The following is a 25,429-nucleotide window of genomic DNA, read 5'->3' as shown; positions in this document are numbered from 1 at the left end:
AGTCATTTAACTTTCACTTTTGAGAGGTTTGAAGTACATTTCATGATGCTGTCCGTCGTTTGTCTTGTGTCTGCATCATCCAAGCTCTATGGCTTCAAATAAATCAATAAATAAAATAACACAAGGCCCAAATTCCACATCATTTTAGTCGTAAATCAAGAAAAACATCATGAGCACGGCAAGCAACAGGTGTCACACAAGGCTGTTATACTTCTACGGCTTATTCAATGTCACACTCCTCTCGTGTCGATTTCTGTGCCCGGCGGCCATTTTTACCAAGGAAAAATAAAAAACTAAACTAAAACAAACAAACAAAAAAACTAAATAAATAAATAAAAAAGACATTGGGAGTGTCTCACGTTTAACAGGCAATATGTTTTTCTGAATAAACTTTGAATTAAAAAAAAAAAAAAAACTGAACCAAACCAGTACCAAAGTAATAACTTCTGTATAACCACAAAAGCAAAACGACGGGGCTACACTTGATACATTTCTGTCTGCTAATTCATCCTGACGTGAAGTGAACGGACTGAAGTTTGGGATGAGTCTGTCCATCTGATGTTTTTCCGCATTAAATTTTGGCCTGAGAATAAATGAGTAGCAAAAAAATACGATAGCAATAGCAAAGCAAAAAAAGTGAAAAGTCTCCAACTTTCTGACTGCGTTTAAAGGTTTGGCTCATAGCTGTAATGAGAGTGGTGTTGCAGTGCATTCTGGGACGTGTCATGAGCTACCTGGGACAAATACGATAAGCTAGACCTGATCTGCAGCAAGAAAATAACCAACACACGCTCCTGAAATTTGCAGTCATGAATTATCTCAGTCACAAAGAATAATTTGGGGTCAATAAACGGCAAATGACTGCTATTTTCTCTCTTACGTAGATGTGCGAAAGCAAGGCTGAAGTATAACAGCAACACAGCGTTGAGAGCAAAAAGAAGGCAGGTTGGAAACTTCTGCACCCCTCAAGGTGAGCTTCATGAATTCAGCAGCGATGAGCGATGGCACTTATCTGAAGTTTGGGGCAGGCAGGAGATGAACACACTGAGTGAACTGGAGTGTTTCATACGTGTCATTCGTGCTGTGATCCAGGGAGGAAGGGGCGGTGAGAGTCAGGCACTGAGCGTGGGGCAGTTTGTGTTGCTCACTCACTGACTGGAGAAGCCGGCAAATCACAGTGATCCATGTGTCACTGGTGTGCGTGAACAGCAAGAGCCAGTTGTTCAATTCACCACGGCGCCTTCGCGCTTCCTGCCCACCAGGTTCCCGACTGCTTACTGGCTCACGAGTGCACGGATGTTAATTTAGTTCCGATGAAAAGAAAAACAGAGGTAGTCGCTGGTTCAGTCGATGGTGGTGTTTACTCAGCCAGCAGTTTCTTACAGCCTGATTCTGCTTCTTCCATTATGTCACGAGTGAACAGGTGCCCGGTCTAAATATCTCTCCCTGCTGAATAATCCAACCTGAAATTCAAAACACAACTCGGGAGCGACTCAGCATGAAAGATCTAAACAAATCAAAAAGGTCAAATGCATATCCGAGCAACGCGGCGAGGAAGGAGGGCCTGGAAAACACTGAGGAGCAGAGAGAAAGGCCAGGCTGCACCTCTTCTGGAGGCTTGTGCTGCGCCTCCAGTCCGTATGCTGTTTGCAAAGCTCGCTTCAACTCTGCATGATTTAAGGGGTTCACTGTTGAACAGGTTTCCCCCTCCGCTGGGAAAGGAAACAAACTCCAGAGGGAAGGTTCAGTGATATTTGGTCATGAAACACATGGGGCACTAGTTTGTACTCTGTGAGTTACTGAAGATTCTCATGAGGAAAATCGGTGAGTTTGTAAAGCCAGAACAAGCTAACCCTACCACAGCTCATGGTCTTCTGCGTGTGATGAAGCCGAAGGTGCGATAGACAGATGCCTCAATGACCTAAAGAAACACATCGAGGGGGCGAACATGGTTCATTGGCTTGTGATTTGTTCGATATCTTTAATAAATCTGACTTCACATGCGCATTAATGCACTGGAATGTAGCGGCACCTGCCTCAAATCACATTAATGGCGCTATATTTTGCTCTGATTTAGCTGAATAGAGCAGGATTTACGTTAAATCCCAGTGTGGGTAAAGTAAGCCCCAAACATGAGGCAAAATATCATCTTTTTTTCATAAACAAGCTGAAAATCTCCTGCTTAATTAGCTTAATGGTTGAGCAGGAGCCGGAGCATATGCAAGATCCTTGGGGTGAAAGGCAGGGGACATCCTGGACAGGACCCCACCATAGGGCATGTATCCAGAGAGACGCCCACTGACGCTCTCATCGACAATTTAGAGCCATCAATGAACCTGTGGATGGATATAAACACAAAAACAACCCAGTCTGCTTCAAGGCTAAAGAACCCTGGGAAACCAGGACCACTCTGAGACGGTGGTCCACAGGCTGAGGACACGCTCTGCTGCGTGACTGTGGCGGCAAAACCTGATGTTAGCTGCGGGTGAGAGGTGGCATGACATGTGCTGATCATGAGCAGCTCTGTGGTGTCAACCCTGAACCATGGCTACACAACAACCCTAGCAAGGACCAATGCACAACTGTGGAAGCTCAGCGTAAACTCAATGAATTCCACTGGCCAGGCAGCCATCTTTCATGTGTGTGACCAGGATCTACAAGTGGGACACTTTTAATGGAGTCCACATTTCAGAGCCCCGCAGGCCGCCTCAGCCTCCGCAGCCCCATCAACACATCAGCAGCAGCTTCACACAATACGGCGCTCAGGGGAAGCAGCAGACTCCAGAGTCCACTGCATGTACTATACAGCAAACACAAACAGCCTGATGATGGAGGCGGCTATTTAGCTGCGACGTTGGAGAACGTCTCCGGAGGACAGGACGGCAAAACTCTCACAGAAAAGCGGGGCCTGGATAGCGGTTTTGAGCACATAATAATAATAACACTAACAATAAAAAGACCAAAAACAATCAATTTATTAAAGGAACTCTTGACTTTTTAATCTGTTTTTGGTTAATGAGCATCTATATTTTATGAATTTGTTGTTTGAATGCTGAAGATTTTCTTCCCAATTTGACCGAGGCACGATGTCCAAAGAAGGCTGTGTTTACCTGAGAATTTACTATTTTATTTTGGAGATGTACTGCATGAAAATTCTTTTGTCAGTAGAGGATAATTTCAGTTAAAACAGCATATAATTCAGATTTAACAGCACTAGCTCCATTCGTAATAGCAGTATCTACCAAGGGTAAAGCCATGTCGCTGGCCTGACTTGGACTTGGCAGCGGAGTCCCTTGACCACGCCTCCTTTTCACAATGGCAGGGTTTAGGCCGTAAAATGGGAGCACCGCCACCTGCAGGTGACAGATGATGGACAGACAAGGCTAACAAGATGCTACGGCGCCACCTGCAGCCATGTTGACTTGACAGTCTTGTTATGAAGTGTGCTGATGGACGGGAGCTGATGGGCAGATTCAGAATGATGGACACGGAAGAGATAAGCAGCACAGAGCGTATGCAGATGGAGGCCGGGTCCCACAGTGCAGCAGTCAAGCTGTCATTCGCCTTCACACCAGCGGCTTCACTGGGAGAATCACAGTTGTAGCTCAGTAACGGCTTCATCATCTGTTATAACCTTCATTTAATTCACGCATGTAAAACCAAAGTGCCTCCTTGGTTTTAAATGTCACATTCTGTCTTTTAAGAGTCGGACAAATAAAACTATATTAAGAGGGAATCTTGGCTGATGGGCGGAGAAGGAGTCCCCGAGCGGTGAGGAAGCCTTCACATTCAATAAAGGTTGAACCGCCGTGACATTTAAAAGAATTCAAGTGCTGTTATATAAAAATTCTCTTTAGCTTCACAGCAACTCTCTGATTCATGGCGTCGGCGGCGGGGATGTTGGGAGTGATCTGGAGGCGCCGGCGTTCTCACCGCGGACCGGCCCGAAGGCCGCCAAACCCTCTCGACATGTCGCCGTCTTTCAGAGATACAAACATTGAAAACATTTTCATCGAATATCACGACTAGAAAAGAAGTCTCTTTTGTTTGTTTCCGCGACGAGTGTGTGTGTCTCCTCAAGGCTGCGGTGCTTCCTCTCAGCCACAAGATAACGCTTATGGGCTTTGGCACTTTCAAAATAAAAAAACGATTGGAGGGGGTGACCTTGAGTCTCTGCAGCTCATCAGAGGCCGTATACATCAGTGTAGTCATTTGTCAGATAAAAAAGAAGAGGAGAGGAACAACAACTGTCCTGATAACTGAAGACAGAAATAACTTAGAAGGAAGGAGGAAGGGGAAACACAAGGATGAAGAACTGAGAAAACTGCATAGTACGACTGCCCCGTAGCTGTTGCCCTCCGCCCTGGGCCCCAGCAGGGACCCCAGACACGCTCATCAGTCTTTCACCCAGGAGGGGCCCTCTTGTCCTCCCGGGTACAAATGAGTCCGCAGCACTGTCCTGTCCTCGGTGATGACACGTCACATGACCTTCCGTCCCTGGAAAGGAGAGTCAGCAACGTGCTATTCAGGTTCGCTGCTGTTCGTGGTCTTGTCCCACTCTATGCTCTCCTCGCTGTGAGTCGGGGACGGGAGGCTCCCCGTGGCCCCGGGCGGCCTCATCCTCAGTCCCTGGAAGCGTCGGCACTCGGGGCAAATCCGGATGTGGCTGCAACCTCTGGCCACCATGGCGGCCTCCTGCGCCAGTCTGTGGGAGAGGGGCTCCGGGAGCCCGGTGCCGCTGCAGAGCTTCCCGTTGCTGAGGCCGGCGGCGGCCGCTCGCGCTCGCCTCTCCTCCAGGGGCAGCGGGCGCGGTCGCAGTAAGGAGGACGCTCGCCGACGCCTCAGCTGAAAGCCATCACGGCACAGGACGATCCCGTGGAGCTCTCGCAGCATCTCCTCGCACACCGACTGCTGCCAACACACACACACACACACACACACAAACAAGGCGTCAGGTTTGATCATGCTGCCTGTTAAACCAGGCTGTGAGGTTCTTTAACTTTCACATCAACAAGACGCATCATAAACTCATTAACATGCACACAAATAACCAATAAAACACCATGTTTTTGCATCATAATCTCCATGGTTATGTGGCTGCAGACACTGCAGAGAATCTGTTCTTCTTTAGATGCGGACTTCAGAGTAAAACTCAGTTTGACGTTCACTGACCAGAGAAGCTCATTCTATTCGCTAATAAAGAGTTTTCTCTCTTTCCTATAGGATGATCTTTCCAAATATGAATCTGCTACACCCCAGATAAAGAGTGAACTCAGCTGAGTGGTGGATTTGCTTCAATGATCTCCCCCCGCAGGCAGCTCACCACAATCTAACAGTCGATCAAGAAGCATTTCCACACAAACTGTCCATAGTCTTTTTGCTCTGTGGGACTAAAGTTGGTTTCGGGGGGCTGAGGCACCTCTGACAACACAGACCAATCATGTTTGATTGAGCTACTTTTTAAAGACATAAAGAGGAAATAGAATGTCAACATGGAAGCTTTTGAGTCTTCCAGCCCAAATCATCAATGATCTTTCATGGCGTCTGTTGCACAACCTGCCGGCAGATTAGTGATAGATAAGCGACCCCACACACACACACGACACTTCCACTAAAAAGCCAGAATAAATCGATGCACGTTGCAAGGAGAAAAAAAATCACCAATTGTTCTTTGACTTTCACAGTCTGAAAGTTTATTGAATTGAAATCACAGTCTGGAGTGCATTTGGAAATGACAGTTATGGAGCAGCCGACGAGGACGACACAACACGGACGCACGCGTCTCGCTCGCTCTCCAGCGCCCTGGATGGACGGCAGAGATCACACTTCCTTCTGTCAAAAGTACAGCAGGTTCCAAGAGAGAAGCACGTCGTCCTCGACTGAGCTGCACTTCTGAGGAACTGAACAGTGGCGTCAGTGGAACCAGGTTTGAAATGTGGGGTGGTGTATGTAATTCCAATGACACACACGTTAGAGGGTATTTGTCACATTCACTGGTAATAGTAAGCTAATACTACTCTCTGGTTTACTGTGTCCATGGCACCGTTTTGGTGCTGATACAGGTAACATTGACACCAGCTCGAAACAGTCTACTTTTCGAACATATTTCATCCCTACTGGGATGCAACTATCACAGCCTATGACACTAGAATAGCTACTGTCAAAAAAGAGCTGTGTCTATAGGGAAAAATTTTAGTAATGGATTCAAAACCTTTTTCTTCGGATTCAGAAGACCTGCATTTAACTGTTCTTTTTTTAAGAAGAGGTCACCTGGTTCAATGCAATACATACACACACACACATATATATATATATATATATATATATATATATATATATATATATATATATATGTGTGTATGTGTGTGTGTGTGTGTTTACTGTATATTGTGTATACACTGTGTCTCCATTTCTGTTATGTTGCAGGAGCAGGACACAGATTTAGCAAATAACTGGCTCAATTTTGAAAAATACAGAACTATTTAATGGTGGAGTAATAAATACTATCAGCATACTCAGTCTATTCTAATCGGAATATATACATATATGTATATATATTTTGTATAAATACATAAATGGTGGTGGGATGAGATAAAAGCACAGCAGGCTTGGTGAGGAGCGGCTGTCACTTGTCAGTGTAATGTAAGGCACGTAACTTCTAATACAAAAAAAAAAAAAAAATACAGTACCTGGAGGCGCTTTTGTGTCGATGCAGCAAAGTTCAAGTGATTTCCCCAACAAAGGAGAAGTTATTTCCCGCTCCTCTGTTCTTCACAGTAGAGGGCAGCGAGCCGATGTAAGGCAGATAACGGGCTGGAATACCAAAAAGTGTGTGGAGGAAAATGGGTGCTGTGTATGTTGGGTCACGTGGTGTGTATTGTGAGCTGAGGCATGAAACTGAGCTTGACACAGAAAATGCTGTAGCACTGTAGGAGACACCTTCCTCATGCAGAAACGTAAACACAAACCCACTCATTCAGTGTGATCTGGAGACGAAGGGAGGAGGGTGTGAGGAGGGTGCTACTGCAGCGGGAAGATGGTGACCACGTACACAGTCGATATCTACGCTCACATGTTAGTGTCCTGCGGAGTCATACAAGGTCTATTTGATTTTAAAGCTACGTGTCACTGCAGGTAAAGACCGTTCACATGCTGCTGTAGAGGTGGGTGGTTGTGTCTGTGAGTCTCACAGCTCCAGGCGGAGGAAGGTGCCACGGAAGCGAGAGCGAGACGTAGCAGATGCAGGTCAGATACTCCTGTCTCACCTCAGTTCCTGGCGTCTGCCTCAACATCCACACAAACTCCAGCACGGCCATGAAGATGGCCATCAGCAGGCCGCACACCAGGACCACGAAGATGCCGCCGATGTTCTCCATGCCCAGGCCTGCCAGGTGTGCGGGAGGTAAGGGTCAGACACAGGACTCTGGAGGCAGTGTCTCGTGACCCAGGCTCACCTTTGGCTCGGTGGTCCTCCTCTTTGGGGCACTTGCCGCCATCCCACCACTTCCTCTTGAGGATTTCCAAGCGATTGTCCTCCTGCAGTTTCAGGATGGCCAGGTCGAATTCGTCCCTGTACACTGACCCTGGAGACAGAGAGAGCAGCGGTTAAAATAAGGCAATCTGTCTTCATGGGAACACGAAGCACTGGGAGAGTGCACACCTCCACCAAGCAGCTCATTTCACATAATTTTATGAAAACATTGTGTAAAATCAAGCCAATAAAAGCAACTCCTAAGGTTCAAGAGTGAGACTCGAACTTGTCCCCTCTTTTGTGAAAGCACTGTGAAGTGTGGACCATTAGGTACCGTAAATTCCGGACTATAAGCTGTTACTTTTTTCTTGTGGTTTGAACCCTGTGGCTCAGACAGTGACACAGCTAAAATACAGGCTAAAGAGCCTCATGCTCCCAAAATACTGAGCCTGGACACATGGAAGCGATGACATCACAGGTGTGTTATTGACTTTAAAGCTCCGCCCACAGAGCCGATCTCCTGCAGGAGCAGAGACAAGACGCAGCAGTGGAGAGTGGCTGTGGTGGCGGAGCACATTTGGAGCAGTTTAATGTAAACAACAGATGTGAGGAGTCGATGATTCCAGTGTATTTCAGTCCTGAGTCCTGTTTTCCAAACTAGTTTACAAGCTTTTCTACGGTGCACACAGCACCACTGCACCCGCGGTTTATGGAGGAATAAGATCTGTTTTCCTTCTTCCATTTAGTGGGCGTGGCTAATATTCTGGTGCGCTCTATAATAGTCCAGAAATGACGGTAGTTTGATCAACCCAGGGTTTTCAAAGCTCTAAGGACGATACCAAACAGCGCTAAACATGTTGTTGAAGCAGCACAATTCCATGAAAATCCCATCCCAGCTTTATATAAACAAAGCCTCCTTGGCGGAGGCGAAAACACATGGTCTCTTCGATTGTTAAATTCAAGACCAGTAAAAACAAGTGTCCCCCCCCATGAGGCCACGCCACTTGTTTTCAGAGGCCACTTTCTGAAGTTAGCAAACACTTTAATAGAGTTTTCTGATTGGAGTCGCCTGTTTTTTTAGGTGGAACGAGGCCTCTTAATTGGACGACATTGATCCAGCAACAGCAGATATAAGAATGCAAATTGAAAAGTCAGCCCATGTCACGTCCAAGAGTGAAACTCTTCACAAAGCGCTGGGTTCATTTCACCTCCAGCATCAAAGGACTTGAAACAAATTTGGCTTTTTTCAAAGTGTCAACCAGGGCTTCGCTAGTTCCCTTCCACCTGGGATCAAAGTGGAAGCAAACTTGCATTAGCATCCAAGTCACACTGCACAATTACCTCTTCAACACAAACAATATTTGATATTCTCTCTGTCTCATCCTCCCATCACAGCGTGAAAACAGCCAGAGCCTCTTTCAGATACTTTCTTTTTTGCATAATTTTCCTCCCATGACGGCTTCTAATGGCTCTGTGATTCTGAGGATTTACTCTTCAATTACACTCCTCTGGGAGGTTGACGATGTAGCCTGCCACTAATACGGCTGCTTATCATATCTAATTCCTACTTTCATGGGAAACTCACACTGGGAGAATCTAACTTTCTGGATTTGTGCGTGACCTACTGACTGGTCTTTCAATTGACTGGATGGAGAGAGGCACAAAAACATTCTGGGGCAAACATTTTGATAAAATGTAATTCAGGCTGCTGAGTATGTGGAGAGTTTCGTCGTATGTCAAGCTTTAGATTTGGCCTGTCAAATGCTAGAGGCTAACTCACTGGATGGCAACGGTGTCTGCAGTGGAGAAGGTTGTGGGATTGATTCCCGGTGGGGTAACAACAGTGGGTGCTGATGTCAAATGACAGAGGGGTCCACCCACCTGCCTGGAACAGAGAGGCGTCCAGGAGGCGCCTGAACGAGCGAACTAGTCTCTCCCCGATGAGGAACTTTTCACCTGAACTTTATCAACACCAACACCATATTTTTTTAATGAACAATTGATGCTTTGCTCAGTGACCATTAGTCTTGTATAATTTTCTCATAACTTGTGACCAATTCACCTTTTTATTTCACGCTACATTACCATGATGATGTGGCCTTGATCTCAACTGACAGCAGACTGAATACTTTTGTTGTTCTCCCTAATTTCGACCCTCAATATGGCAGGATGCAGGGAATTTGTCTCCATGTGACTCAGACCTTCACCACTTTTGTTTCATGGCATTGATTCGCCTTCCTCTGGCTTCATCAATGATTAGTGTACAGTTATTTATGGCGGCAGGAAAAGCTCACAGCGAATGCAAACACAACAATATTAACTCATAACACATCTGTGAAAGCTGTGTTCAGATGTGACAACACATCAAGATTAGCCTGCAACATCACTACATAAACCACAACAGACGTCACAACGGAAGTTCGCGGGAGACGGGACTGACTGCTGTTGCCGAGGACCAAAGACTGAGGAAGAAAGAGGCGAAAGATTTCAGTGTTTAATGTCGCTTTCTAGTTTTCAGAAATGTACTATGTTTTATATTTAAAAGTATTAGCGCGTTAACAAGTCCAGGTGCACCTGTATAGTAGCTCTCACTATAGTTAACGCTCCGGCTTTGAACACTGTCACGTGATTCAAATCATTATTGAGGCCGAAGGATATTTTTTTTGTATTATCCTTTTTATTGCGTTGGGATACACTGTTTATGCAGTAATGTCACGGCTTAGGATGTTGTGCTGTAGTGTCGAATTTGTCGCTGCGGATGTGTTGTGGATGTGTGTTTCGCATTTGCTGTGAGCTTTCCCAGCCACCGTAGCTGTCTGACAGTGACCTACCTAATGGCATCCCGATGCCGTAGCCCTTGGTGTCCAGCAGTCCTCCGATCTGCGTCAGGTTACAGTTCCTCTGCCGGTAATACTCGTTCATGGTGCTCTCCAGCAGGTAGGCATAGTTGGAGTTGAGCACCCGGGCGATGCCTTCCTCTGTGCTCTTCACAAACACGCTGGGCTGCTTCGAGTGCATGAAGTTCCACATGCGCTGATAGGTCTGGTAGCGGGAGTTCTGAAACATGAGGAGATCAGTGACATAACTGAGCAGAAAAGTTAAAGACGTTGTCCAAAGTAAACAAAAACCTGTTTTCTTCTTTAGTATTTTGATGCACTTTAAATTGGTAGTAACGCAAAGTTTTTGGCTTCCAATATCATGTGTTGCAACATGTCATTTTTAAACATATAAAACATGGGTCAAAGCTCGGGCCTGGGGGCCAAATCTGGACGCTCAAGTTATTTTTGTTCCCCCCAAGCACTTTAGCTAGGTAAAGCTGACTTTGATGCAAATGTGATGCTGAGGGAAACTTTGCTATTCAGTCAGCTGTTTAGAACCTGGGGATCATAGATCATTCACCAACCACTCTTGTAAACAGCTGTGTCAGCATTTTCAGAAAAATATCCAAGAGCCTCAAAGAGGTCAAGATTTCTTTTTTAACTTTACTGCCAAAACTGAAAGGAACTTATGTCTGTAGTTCAACGACACAAACCTGTCTCTGAAGTGAAGTTGAAAGATGCTACCTGCTAAAATGAGCCTCCACTAAACGAAAGGGAGACTGATATGGTATGGAGCTGTGAGGAGCTTCCTACGGAGGATGAATTGGACTGCAAGGACAGAGGAAAGTTGGCTGAGCTATCTCCCTGGTGAGGTGTGGTGGGAGGAGGGCCCGGGTCAGACCCAAGACAGCGTCTGAGGTGGATAAGAGTTTGGCTCCGTGGCCTGTGACTGGACTGGGATGCTGTGAGTGCTTGGAAAGGAAGCCACAGGTAAAGAGCTAAACTCAAGGTTCCCAGACATGTAGACGGTGAAAAAGGGCTGGTGTTATTGTAAAATTCATGAAGACTGAGAGAGACAGAAAACATTGATTTGAAACCCAACTTCCCACAGCTTTCCTGGAGTTAGAAAAGGACAAAAACTCTGTTCCTTCTGGGTCAGTGTTCACGGTCTCAGCCTGCGGCTCCATTCCTCACTAATGTTTTCCTCTCTCCGATCAGACATGTAGAGGTGGAGAGAGCATGAAGCGTGGATACACCTGGAGAGCACACTGTCTCCCTGAGGAGGAGGTATTGAATAGCTGAGCCGAGACAGAGACGGGAACAGATAAAACCTGTGGTTAGCGGCGGAGGACAGGAAGGTGACAAGGAGGAGATGGACCATCGATCACAAAGGTCTTGGAGGGGAGAGCGAATCCGTGTGCCATTCCGGAGCGTAAACAAATCTATGGGAGGCAGTGAGGTGCGACTCCACTGACCTGGAAGAAGGTCATGGTGGACCCTCCGTGCATGGTGCCGTACTCGATGGCGGTCTGATCCGCCAGGTCATCCACCGACTCTATGGGCACCTCCATCCTCTGGACGGTCAGGAAGGCAGCCAAGTTGGCGGTGTAGGACGAGATGATGATCAATGTGAAGGCCCACCTGTGGAGGAAGGAGAAGAGGGTGAGAACATCCTGTAGGTACGCCATGAGACAGGGGGGTGGCAGGTAGGATTAAAAGTACCTCCACACCAGAGGAGCCGGGTGACAAAGGAAGATAAAAAACACAAGAGGAGGATGGAGAGTGAGGTCTGGATGGGAGTGTGGAGGGAACTGACCAGACTCCACTGACGCAGCGCGTGGACAGAGCTCGAGGAGCAATGGTGGAGCCCTGCTGCATGAAGCCTCCGACAGGAAACCAGAAGCTGTTGCCCAGCGAGTACTGGTTGATCAGCAGGTTACAGCGACCCTTCAGACAAGGGTGCGGGTTGTACCACTCGTAGGGTGTGAGCCTGGAGAGAAGAGGAGAAACCGCCAGCTCAGCAGGACCAGACGCATCGTATGAGACCAGAACAATGCGAGGGTACACGAAGGAGCAGAGATGGCCGGCAGTTACAGGCCCAAAAACCAGCCTCTCACTGCAAATCACTATAGCATCAGCAAACATAATTGTCCACAAGGACTACTCATCTGTCAGGGGGCTGAAATCAGAACTTCCTCCTCTAGTGACCAAAATAAACCACAGCTGTTTATATGAATGTTTGTCGCAGCTTCTTTTTGCTGTAACAGCTGATTCGTGTCATGTCATTTTTTTTTTTTATCAAAGAAAGAATATGAACGTACATGTGTGCCAACCTCATTATGGGAATTCTATGGCCAAAAAAAGGGAGAATTGAGAGTTTCTAATTTGCTTTCTTGCTTTATAAACATGTCAAGAGAAGGAAGCCAATTATCCCGAGGCTGAGCTTTGAATTTGAACCGTCCAGCTGTGAGGTCACAACCTCCATCCGTTTGAACTCACAAAGGCCCAAAGAACCTCGTGAAAACCACGAAGCCATTACGCATATTAAGGCACCTAATTACCTATTGACGAGACAGACACAGTGACCAGGGTCACGGCTCTTAATGTTTTCATGAGTAATACAAACCAATCTCAGCACTGTGTTGTAAAAATGTGTGAAAATCCTGAGTGAATTATGCAGGTGCACTCAGTGACATTCAAGTCCAAAACTAGGAAATTTCAAATTGATCAAACATGTTTAAAACAACTGTGATTATATTTTAGAATAGGGAGGTAAAGGTAAAAAAAAAACGCTTCCACGGCAGTTATCCATCTGACCAGCAGGTGTCAGTATAACACCAGCTAGAGCTTGTCTAGAACACCTGTCAGAAACTTGAATCTGCAATTTGTTTTGATTCATCATGGAGGAGCCTCTCTCTAGGTGCAAGCTTAACGTGTTTGTACCTGGCCACCAGGAAGAGGACGCAGCTGACAGCCAGGTAGGCCAGCAGCATGAAGAGCCAGACTCCAGGCGAGAAGGGATCCAGGAAGGAGAAGTAGCCCGGTCTTCGACCCTGCGACACAAACACACCGCAGAGGTCACGACAGGTCGTCCCCAAACAGCGCAGCGCCGTCGCTCTGTCTCTGGCTGTCTCCAGTCTCTGGAACCACATTCAGCTCCCTGCAGAGCGATTTGGGCAAGAATGGCAGCGCGAGCAAACAATGGGACGTCGGGGTGATAAGCCCACACTCTCGTGTTGTCAGCTGATAGTGCTGAAATTAGATGGAGCTCATTTGCATGGAGACAAACTTAGCAAAAACACACTCCCATGTGAATGGCCAACAGAGATTTGCCAATGTTGACACAACACAAACAAGAGATTTATGCATCTGTGCGCCATGATTAAAAGTGACCGGACACCTGTAACAGGCCAAAACAAAACAAAACAAAACAAAATAAAATAAATCAGCATTATGAAAAAGAAGATAAATGACAATCTCTAATAATTTTTCCAGCTCTGAGCAGGATAATGAGTAATGTGCAAGCAACAGTAGCAAGAAAAAAAGGAAAACTTCAGCCAAGTTGTCAGTTTGGACTCAATATTATTGTCTTACATGGATTTTTATCTTCAGTATTTAGCCCATAATTGCAACTTGTTTAACAGGAAATAAGAGTCTATCATCATGAAGAATCACAGCAGTTAGTGTTGAAAATAACTGAATAATTTGCTTCCCTTTTCATAAAAGTTCGAGACAAAATATTGACATGGATCATCTGGACTTTTGTAGAAAACAGCCCGCTGTGATACTGACGTGGGTTGAAGATGATCCACTTTTCAGGGTCGTATTGGATTTCGTTTACAGCCAACTGTACGTAGTTAAAGCTCTTGTGAGCCACATAAAATGACCTGATGCGCTACGTGGATTATCATCCCACGTGAATAGATCCACTTGAGATTACGGCTCTAACTGCTGTTTTGAAACCTCTTTTGTGGCACAAAAAAACCCTCCCATTTTCCTCGTGCAGCTTCCTCTTAAAGGCATGAAAGCGATATCTAGTCTTGTGTTTTACAAAGTTATTAAAGATTAACTGCATTTGGAATCAACATGGTAGCATTTTTACCTTATCAATAATTGATTTAATAACTTTGTAGAAAAGGATCCGCTTCCCTCCCTGCAGCTGCTGCTGCTGCTGCTGCTGCTGCTACAGGGGCTTTAGCAAAGAGACACTGAAGGACAGAGAGGCTTACTGAAGGGTGTTTGTTGGCCTGGAAAGGGCTCCACATCTTCATGTCGCGTCTGATATTTAGCGGTGGAGTCTGAGCCCAACATTAGAGCCCCGTCACAATGAAGGCGCGGCCTGCAGCAGCAGAGAGGAGCGAGCTAAGCAGCAGGGACGGTGGATGGCTTCGACAGAAGGGAGGCTTCCGCTCTGGACCCGTGGTAAGGGAGATAAAGTGGCTTCAATACAGTTGGCAGCCACAGTTCCGGAGGGAAGAGGCCGGCTCGTTCCTCCTGGTTCATTATCTAGCACCAATAGTCGTTGTGCTTTTAATGAAAGCTATTCATTGCAAAGCGGCCAGAGTATTTACTTAGTCCTCTTCTGCAAGTTGGTTTCTTATTTATGACAATGTTACAGTGGCACAGGAACCATTTGCCTCCCACTGTTGAGTGGAGTCCACTCATGTCAGCAGTGGTATTTTGGAGGAGATTTGTCACGGTCAACTGACTCCTATTTAGATGGGAGCAGTGACAAAGGCTCATTACAGTTCCAGTAATTGCTTGCATATGAAGTGAGGGGAAAGAGAAGCGTCGCAGGAAGCATCAGGAGAAGACTCAGGTTGGTATCAAGGCCACAGAGCCAACAGTGAGGCAGGTGAGGCAGCAGTGAGGCAGGGGTGAGGCAGGGGTGAGGCAGGGGTGAGGCAATGTGAGGGAGGGGTGAGGCAGGGGTGAGGCAGTGTGAGGGAGGGGTGAGGCAGTGTGAGGGAGGGGTGAGGCAGGGGTGAGGCAGGGGTGAGGCAGGGGTGAGGCAGTGTGAGGGAGGGGTGAGGCAGTGTGAGGGAGGGGTGAGGCAGTGTGAGGGAGGGGTGAGGCAGTGTGAGGGAGGGGTGAGGCAGTGTGAGGCAGGGGTGAGGCAGCAGTCAGGCAGGGTGAGGCAGGGGTGAGGCAGTGTGAGGGAGGGGTGAGGCAGGGGTGAGGCAGTGTGAGGGAGGGGTGAGGCAGTGTGAGGCAGGGGTGAGGCAGCAGTCAGGCAGGGTGAGGCAGGGGTGAGGCAGTGTGAGGGAGGGGTGAGGCAGGGGTGAGGCAGTGTGAGGCAGGGGTGAGGCAGCAGTCAGGCAGGGTGAGGCAGGGGTGAGGCAGTGTGAGGGAGGGGTGAGGCAGGGGTGAGGCAGTGTGAGGGAGGGGTGAGGCAGGGGTGAGGCAGTGTGAGGGAGGGGTGAGGCAGGGGTGAAGCAGGGGTGAGGCAGGGGTGAGGCAGGGGTGAGGCAGGGGTGAGGCAGGGGTGAGGCAGTGTGAGGGAGGGGTGAGGCAGGGGTGAGGCAGTGTGAGGGAGGGGTGAGGCAGGGGTGAGGCAGGGGTGAGGCAGGGGTGAGGCAGGGGTGAGGCAGTGTGAGGGAGGGGTGAGGCAGCACATGTTCATTACCAGCATGACCGAAAGATCTCCTCCTCCTAATTAATCAGAGATTTGTTTGCTGTCACTAATTCAACTAATCTTTTTGCCATTTCCCTTCAAAATCCAGATGCACCTTCCTGCTTTAAGTGGCAGGTTCCGCGCGTCGGCGAGGGAAACTGTTTCTGACTGGAGGAACTAATCATGGACAGAAATGCGACGCACCTCATGCATTAAACATGAGATGCCATTTTTGCTAAGAAGGAAAATTGGAAAAGAAAGTAAACATCCAGTGGAAGACAAATGCTGCGAGGCAGCGGCTGTCGTGCGGAGCGGAGACTAATATGTCCTCTAAGAGCCGCCTGATCACGGGTCAATCCTTGGACATGAGGCTCAACTGTAGGAGGACGGACGACGAAGAGGACATTATCACGTACGGATCCACATCCTCAGACCACACAATTTTTTACTGTCCTTCCTCCATCTCTGAAGGTGACAGTAAAGGATTGGCCTCACTGTCTAAGATATACAGATAATAACAGAGTTGAATAAGTTCCAGACTGGTCCACAAATCAGGATATTTGTCTGAAACCTGTCATGACATTGTATCTTTCATGATCACAGTACGTCTCACTGCAGTTACTGAATAAAATGCAACCTTATAGGCAAGAACTCATAAATAATAAAGATCACAAGGCAGGTTCACGTACCCTTCTGCAGCTTCACACTAATGTGAGGGTGAAGTTAGAATTTGGATTGTCTGCGTTAATATTTGCTCCATATTTCTCCATAATACATCTCCTATACAAAAGAGTGAGACAGACCTGAAGTGGGAGAACAGCGACATCACATCACCAACGTCTCAGACGGGAGTTTGTGTCAAAGTGAGCATGCTGATGTTTTTGACGTCCGTTGTCTGAATGACCCTCCGTCCCTCCCGTAGTTTGGCAACAGGAAGCAGAGCGGTAGTGAGTTGAGCGGTGATGAAAGGAGGTGGTGTTTTGAATGACACACTTCTTTCCACAAGGCTGAAGTTGTTTTTAGTTACTGTCAATATCGAACCCTGTTGTCCGCATGCATGGAGTATTTTACACAGTAAAGAAGCCATATTCTGAAGAACATTCTTCAGTATCTGTCATGCTGGGTAGTTGGAGGAACCAACGTTTGCATGACTCTGCTGTTGATGACATCATCTTTAACTGACATTGACAAGCGGTGCAAAAAGAGTGATTAATTTCGGATTAATCACCAGTTAACTTTGTCCTCGGAACGATTCATTGCGATTAGAAACTGTGATCAATTGACAGCCCTAGTCATGAAATAATTCAGGTGTTCAGATGCAGCGGTGATGCTTTGCCAAGGTGATGTTCGGATGAGCGAACAGGTTTGTTTGAGCGGCTCTAAATGCTCCGCTTGTTGATATTTTCAATGATGATTTCAGGCACGACTCATTGGCCATATTTGTACTTCCTTGTGGTCCTTGTCGGTCATTCAATGTAAACTGAGTGTTTCAAGCAAGGCGGCCATTTTGCAAGCTTCAACTGGTTACAACTTAGACATGACAAACATTTTTGTTTTGACGCAGAGCAGCTGTGTTAGTATGTGAGGTTTGGCGCCAGATCTTTCTGTCGTCCTCATTCAGATGGATCTGAATCAACCATTCTCCCCGGAGCCACATTTCTCTGGCACATCTTTTTATGCTGCATTTAAACCTTAGTCATTTCTAACTCTGATCACGCTCACCGACGCCGTCATGATATTCAACCACACTAGCTCGCTGAGACATGAACTTGAGTCTGAAGGACAGAGTTTGCCGCACGTGTCACCGTCGCCCGTCAACTCAGAGGACGGTGAACTGTGCTCTGCTAACTGCTTGTTCCACTTTTCCACACCTTAAGTTCCCACCAAGGTGCTATTATCTCGATGAAGAGAGTGTTGGGAGGGCAGGGTTTTCATTAGACCAGATGTCGGGGAGTGGAGGTGCACGGGAGCAGATCAGAAGTGGAGTCCAAAGCCCAGCAGAAATCGAGCCGCTGATAAATCTTTAGTGCCGTGATATGGATGCTCGGAGACGTGCGCCCAAGTTCAAAGGGAAGGACGAGCGAGAGAGGCAGCCACACACCAGCGATGGAGGCCGAAAAATAGACTCCACACTCTCATACTTAGATCACTCCAAGAGAGGGGGTCAAACTTGCAAGGCTGGAATTAGACACACTCTTTCACCATCATTTCACCACAGCAAGACTCTGAGGTAAAAACATCCGACAGCAATATTGAAAATGTCATTCACATCAAACCAATATGAATCATCTTTGTCAATATTTCACTCATGCAAGAAGAAGCAAAGGACAGAAGCTCTGAGAGTGAAGTCAGATTTATCCCTGTTTGCTTGCCACTTTTGAACCTCACTGTTCCTCTACAAACCTCCAAGCATCGTCCTCTAGTTCCTCCATCCTCATCCATCCTGCCCTTTCCTCCTCCCTGAGCTGCCGCGCCCCCGGCATGTCTCTGCTCACAGGCTCAGTCCCTGCCACTGGTGGACTTCCCTCACGTCTCTGTCGTGAGCCAGTCCAGTCACCGGCAGTGGACGAGCTCTGAAGGTTTTCTTCAACAGAAATCATCTCTGCAGCATGTGCTGGTGACATAATGGCAATGAAATGGCCAAAGTTTGTCCTTTTATTATAAGAACACGGAGGCTATGAAGGCATGGCCTCAGTTTATCACTGAGCACGGGGATTGGTGTCCTTTGACTGGAGAATGAAATGTGCTTCTTCACAGCTGTAGATGAAGGATAAAGTGACCTGAGAGACTGGGAAGCTGCCGGCGGCTCCTGGCTCACACCGGGGGAACCACAATTAGTGCTGATGAAAAAAGACTCTCATTTCCACACTAAGAAAGTCAGAGAGATCAGAGTGACTTGGGTGTTGAAAATGAAATCCGACTCATGAGATAAATCGTTTTTTCCTCTCATCTATTGTATCATGACAAGGGAACGTAGTTGCTGTTTACGAGGAGGAACCCCACAGGGCAAAGTGCGGCCCGGGGGCCATATAGGGCCCGATGACTGTATTTTTGTGGTCCTTTTAACGTCAGACTAAAACTGTAACTGATTCGTCGTACTTTTTCGGCCTTTTTTGTTCTGTTTTAGTCACCACCACTTCAGCGTTAAATACAGCATGTTCTTGTATCAAGACTAACATTTTCTTCTTTTCATTGGCTATTTTTGTGTTTTTGTTATTCCACAGAATACATTGAAGGAATTCTGAAAACTTGAACGTCTGGTCCATAGTTATGTTGATTTATATTCAAATTAAGTGTCTGTGAAATGAAATATTTCAATAGTTTTCAAAGCATATTTACACTTCTTACTATCCTTACATTGAATCTTTTCAGGTCAACTTGTCCTTGTTACTTAAATATACATTTGGGATATTTCTCCGTCATGTTTGGCAGTCATCGCTGTCTTTCTTTTGATGATGGCCCCTCACAACAATTTCTAAAGTGGCCCTTCAGGAAGTTTAATTGCCCACCTCTGGGTTGGATGGATCTGTAAAGCTTCCATGAGCGCGCTTGCACCCTTACATGCATATGTATGCAGTGGTGATGAGGCTTCATGAAACAGTGTCCCACTATCAAGAGCCCACCAGATGGCGCTCTCTGTTAAAAAATCTTTGGCTCTGAACAACCATTTCAATGAAACCTCACCTCATGTTTAAACCACCTACTGAGCTCTGAAAACAAGGACACTGTTTCATGAGTCTTTGAAGCGTGTGAGGAGATGCGGGCACCTCAAGGAAACCCACGCGAGCTCGGTGAGAAGATACGCGCTCCACACAGAGAGGACTCACTCCAGGAGTCGCCTCAGGCTGGACTCCACCCACAACCTTCAGGCTGCAGCACCTGCCACTACCCCACCGCGCGGCCGCAAAACCACGTGCTGATAGTGGATGGATGAAAATAAAGTCTGAGTGAGAAGGGTGAGCTCATGCCAGTGGTCTCACAGGATCGTCACGGTGAAGCCTCAGTTCACGTCCACTGAGCTGCAGCCACGGTTGTGATGAGTGATGGGCTGGTGAGGCTTCACGAAACACTGTCCCCATTCCCCACTAGATGGCACTCTGAACTCAGAAATCTTTGGATCTGAACAACCATTTCAATGAAACCTCATCTCATTTTTCAACCAACATCGCCACCAACTGAGCTCTAAAAATAAGGAGACTGTTTCATGAAGCCTCATCGGCTCATCACCAGTTGTGATGGTGTTAAGGAATGGTCAGCTGATTTGATGATGAATGAAATGTATCCTGGACTGGAGGCCCACGTACACGCTCCCTCACGGCTCTGCGGTATCTCATTGAGATGTGGCGCCGGAATCGTGGTATGGCACGTTTAACATCTCAATTCAATTCTTTTAACCTCCTGCTAACCTTGTTTTCCTCCTGAATCCGTCAACGTCGTCCTGCTCCTTCTATTTGCGTGGCTCACTCTCCAGGGAATTGCAGCCTCGTTCGGAGAGCAGCTGAAGGAGCTGCTGAGGAGATCCAGTCAAGGATTTCACTTTGTCACTCCGCCCATTTGTATTCAAACCCACACCCCTGTCCCCTCCGCGCCTGAGCCCGAGGAGGACGCTTCCATTGTCATCTCCAACATGGCTTCTCCTTCGCCCCCTCTCTCCTTTACCTCCTTATTCCCTGCCATCCTGCTGCCTGGGGCACACATGCTCCCCGGCTGACTGGGCTGAGGTCGCGGGGTCGCTTGTCTACTTCCTGTCTGTGTGTTGTGTACACTGGCCTGCGTCACGCGGACAGACTGTACCAGCGCGTGTGCATCCGTATGTGCCGAGGGTGTAATGGAGTCTGACACGGTGTGAGGGGCGAGTCAATACAGCGGCGCGTGCCCTGCTCCCCCCCGCCCCCCCGGGGGGCCGCGGCCAAACACACCCCTAATGAACTCCAACGTCTAATGAAGTTCCTCTCTCTTATGCAAACACGCGGTACTGCAGCTCCATCCCCACAGTTTCAAACACACGGCCCCAGTGATGAGTGTAATGAGAGGGGAATGTTTTTTTTATGAGGGGTTTGACACTCGCTCAAGGTCATGTCACTGTTCATAACTCTGATGCCTAATTCAGACCAGCACTGACACTGCTGCGGTCTGCTCAGCCCTGACCTGCAGAGTAAAGACGCTCTGCTCGCGCTTCACTCTCAACTGTTTTGACTGTGTTTCAGTCTGGAGGCAATGACATTGTTTTTGGCATTAGTTATTATGAATCGCTTTGTTTTCACGCAGCAGGAATCCTCAGCACCAGCTGTTCCCGGACCCTCGTCTGGACTTGAGTCCCCCAAAATCTCTGTTCACCTTTCCTGCCGAGTGCCTGCGTTATAGAGTCCGACCACACAGCGGTGTGACGCTTCCAAACACAACACACACATCTGGTTCTCTGAGTTCCACTGCTCAGGTCTGCGGCATCACACTGAGAAAAATGATGTGTGTTTTGTTTGCTTACATGGGGTGTGCAAAATGCATCAACATCATTTTCATTTCAGACGAAGATAGAAATAAGGACTTTTTTGTAACCTTCCTGTGTGGTCTGACAGATGGAAGAAAATCACATAAAAATGTGAAAGAAAAGGTCATGTAAGCACCTGTGGAGCAACTTTGAAATGACACAAAAGCGGCTTCATATTTCATTCAAATATATGTATTTTATTGCTCCATAATTGTGTTTATTTAGTCCAGTTTTTGTCTTTTGTTCTTTGATCATTATTATTGTTATTATTATTATTATAGGTAAATTTGATTCACACGTCTTAATTAGTAATTGCAGTTTAATGCTATAAGAATATTTGCCACAAGAAGCCACATTTTCCAATGTGAATGAATTTGCTATATTACTGAGTCGAATGATGGAGCCCTACATGCATTTCAACAACAGAATATTGTTCACTTTGAAGGGCAACATGCGCTTGACTTCCACCTGCTCCACCCAAACCCAGCCACTAGGAGTCTGAGTGTGATGAATACCCGAAAGCCACCTTTGTTTTATTGCGCTCGCCGCTGGTATTGATCGCCCCGGAATTTTCATTTAAAGTTTGAAATAAGCAGCAAAGGCCCTCATAGAAATCCCAGCGTCTCAGATCAATAGTCAGTAGATTAGAAGTGAAATTCAAACATCCAGTTTCAGAGGAGCTCAGGGAGCGCACGGAGAGAGCGGCTCCACCAAATGCCAAAGGGCCAATGAGGGAGTAACAAGAGCAAAAGGAAATGCAAATCTGTGGAGGAGACCCCGTATCTTGCACCTTTCTCTTTTATCGCACGGTTTTTAAAGTCGCCACATGAGTTCCTTATCTCCACGGCGACTGCTTCCTCCTCCTGATGACCACTTACCCCAGAATAGAGCCACATCTGGGTCAGGTCTCTGCTAATTCAACTGTCGCCGGCCTGCAGGGACGTCACCTGCTGCTGCCGGTCGCACGCCGGGCCCCAACTTCCCGAGTGATTCAGTCTTTATCGATCGATTCCCCCCAAACTGTTGGTGCTCGGCTGAGTCTGCCACGTGTGCGCCTGTTAGCGCGCGGGCTGCAAGGTGAGGCAGCAGGAGGAGAGATGAAAACACGAGCGAGTGTGAGCAAATATCACACCGCTGAGAGGCTTGGCTGTTCTCCACTCATGCTGGAGTCTCTGAGGATTGCTCTGATTTATGAGCCTCCCTGCTCCAACATGCATGTCCCCCTAAACATAGCACCTCCTATTGTTCCTCCTGTGAGGAGCAGGGGCTCCTCACAGGAGCAATGATCGATCGCCCGGCGGATTTATCGGCGCCATTTATGACGTCCTCGTGACCAAATGACAACGACACAGCCTTTTATATGTACAGGGTTTTCAGACCCCTTCCACTTTTTCACTCTTTGTTATATTGCAGCTATTTGTAAAATTAAAAAATTCATTTTTTTTTCTCAATAATGTGCACACCTGTCAGGAAAGTGCTTTGGAATCATGTGCTGTAATGAGTAAAAACTAAACTAACAAAATAAAATAAAATAACAAGGGCTATTGACGAATTCATCAGTCTGAGAGCCGAGGGGAAAAAGCTGTTCCTATGACAATAATTCAATTGTGAGATTGTAAGGTGAAGTTTCATTGCAATGGTTGTTCAAATCCAAGCATTTTAGAGCAGAGAGCGCCATCTAGTGGGCTCTGAAAACGGGGTGACGGTTTCACGAAGCCTCACCCACCCGTCACATAAAAGCAATAAATGTTGTGGGTTTCTGAGGCGAAGGAAATACTCTTGTCTGATTTTGAGGAACCGTTCACGGCCAATTGAAATGAACAATCCTGAGTTGCATTCTCCATGTGATCCAGAGGACAGAACACGGTTTGCTGACGCAGCAGATTTCTCTCGCAGCGTTGGAGCACCTGGTCACCAGCGTGATGGAGCTGTACTCACCAGATGGACGCGGTACATGATGCTGATCCCCAGGCTCATGAAGGGTTTGGAGAAATCGATGACCTTCTCCCGCTCGGCTGTTATGGTCAGGCCTGCCACCGCCAGGTCAGCTTTCTGAGGACGAGAGGTCACATGAGTTGAAAACGTGATTCATCATTCTCGGTGTCACTGGCTGAACTTTATGCTTCAGAAAACCACACTCCAGCGACGTCCAGCAGCGGGTCCGTATCGACTTGAGTTTCAACACACTCCGTAACATCGCAGGATTGTGAAATGGGCCACTGACACAGTGAGGAATCCAAACAAGATCATGGAGCTGCTGCTCCTGAATCGACCTTCACTTTCTACTGCGTCTCTTCATAGAACCCTCATCAGGACCCTGGTCATCATGATGTGGAAAAGCTCACACCAGGACCCTCGTGGTTTGGATGAAGGACAGAAAAACCCACTCTTTCAATGTGAATACTTGGCTTTGCTCTCTGTGGTCAGCAGCAGGTGTGTTAATGCGCTGCTAGTGGGGGCGCTGCTCCAGCTCCAGCCTGACTTACACACCCTCACACGCTCATGCAGAAACCCTCAAGCTATGCCCAACACTGAAGGTCTCCATGGCAATGATGCAGCCTGGAAAAGTGCAACTGCAAGGGATTCTTCATCCCCTACGGAGCAGCAGGGAAGCAGGAAGGCATCGCTCTCTGTCCGCGGCAGGACAAGAGGATTGGGCAGAGGAAGGCAGGGGGCGGGAGGCATTTTCCCTGCTGCCACAGATGGACACAAGCAGGTGCTCCTTCAGCTTCAACAATCCAACAGGAGCTTTTTGATTTGATCAACCAAACACACTGTGTGATTGACTGTCATCAAGTCAGGATCGGAAGTTAAAACTCACGACACACAAAGTAACAGAAGTTGACACAGTGGCGAGGTCACAAGCATATTTCCCATCTGTATTTCTATTCGATTATTACTGTATTTATGTTTTTTGTCATTTACTTTAGTTTTATATATTTTTATTTCTGGTCAATGATACTTTCGTTTTATGGGATGATTCTTTTGGGGGGAAAACAAGCTTGGTGTCATATTGAGAAATTCATACGTCCCTCTTATTGTGTATTTTCATTTGTTGCAATAATTCCACCAACAGATATTAACAACAGTCTATGGACACAGTTCTGAAAATGTCAATCCTTTTTCACCATTATATTGATTCATATTCATGTTTTTTTATTGAAAGAGAGAGTGTTGATCACGATACTTGTCCATTAAAATACTAATATTTCAGCATACATTAACATATTCAGCTCGCAGGTTGATTACCTCATAAAACTGTATTGTCTCATTTATAATCACTTTTAAAAACATTTCTTCAGTCTGGAAATAGCGCCTATCACACATGATTTTCTTCCAAATTTCAGTCATTTTTCAATGCAGATCCTTGAACAGGAAATAAGATGACGGGCTCATTTCAGGCCTTCACCGCCGGGTAACTCTCCCCCTTGAAGGCCACGTACCTTCATGACCATCTTTCATCTGCCTCCAGTTTTCAAGAGAGAGGAACACACTTGAACCTGTGACCTTCAGAGATGACGACACTGTACTTTCAATGCGTATTACACTGTTAAGTTGTGTATCCAAAGCTCCATCAAATGACTTGAGCTGAATCTGGACTCGGAGCCTGGAGCTCGACACGCATCCAAATGATCAATGACTCTTCACAGTTTAAACATTTGTGTCCTACATCAAGCTGCCAGGTTCACCTTCGCTCTGTCTTCACACACGGAGGCTCCTGCAGCCTGGAGACTGAGGCCAGACACCATCATCACTCTCAAACCTCTCATCTCTTTTGCTGTCCTTCGTCACTTAGAGTCTGATCTCCCGCTGCGAGCGCCGGAAGGAAGCCGCGCACCCAGAACAAGCGGCGTCTGCGCGCAGAAAGCCAGCGATGCTTTGAAAAATGAAGACGCGGTCACAACATTGACTAAAAAATGAATGCGGGGAGAGAATATTAATCATGATTACTGGTTCTCCTGCTGTTATGGCCTCCAGCGAGAGGCTAAAAACAAAATGTGATGTTAGCTGTTCAATATTGCATCGTGTTTCCACAT

General features: G+C 47.0%; 1 protein-coding gene across 5 annotated transcripts in view; it reads right to left on the bottom strand.

Moving 5' to 3' along the window:
- Positions 1-2,973: 2,973 nt before the first annotated feature.
- Positions 2,974-25,429, bottom strand: part of grik4 (glutamate receptor, ionotropic, kainate 4) — a 281,752-nt gene continuing 259,296 nt past the window's right edge. For 4 of the 5 annotated variants that reach the window (XM_053872391.1, XM_053872395.1, XM_053872393.1 and 1 more), the window contains 8 exons: positions 23,331-23,444; positions 13,234-13,343; positions 12,107-12,280; positions 11,766-11,931; positions 10,303-10,528; positions 7,455-7,583; positions 7,266-7,384; positions 2,974-4,911 (listed from right to left, as the gene is read on the bottom strand). In XM_053872391.1, coding sequence (XP_053728366.1) covers positions 4,522-4,911; positions 7,266-7,384; positions 7,455-7,583; positions 10,303-10,528; positions 11,766-11,931; positions 12,107-12,280; positions 13,234-13,343; positions 23,331-23,444 — 1,428 coding nt within the window. In that variant the 3' untranslated portion in view covers positions 2,974-4,521. The remainder of the gene's footprint in view (positions 4,912-7,265; positions 7,385-7,454; positions 7,584-10,302; positions 10,529-11,765; positions 11,932-12,106; positions 12,281-13,233; positions 13,344-23,330; positions 23,445-25,429) is intronic. The other variant, XM_053872394.1, reaches the window with a different exon arrangement.

The sequence above is a fragment of the Synchiropus splendidus genome, chromosome 8 (assembly GCF_027744825.2).
Source record: "Synchiropus splendidus isolate RoL2022-P1 chromosome 8, RoL_Sspl_1.0, whole genome shotgun sequence".
Classification (NCBI taxonomy): domain Eukaryota; kingdom Metazoa; phylum Chordata; class Actinopteri; order Syngnathiformes; family Callionymidae; genus Synchiropus; species Synchiropus splendidus.
This window is presented reverse-complemented; position numbering and strand designations above follow the sequence as displayed.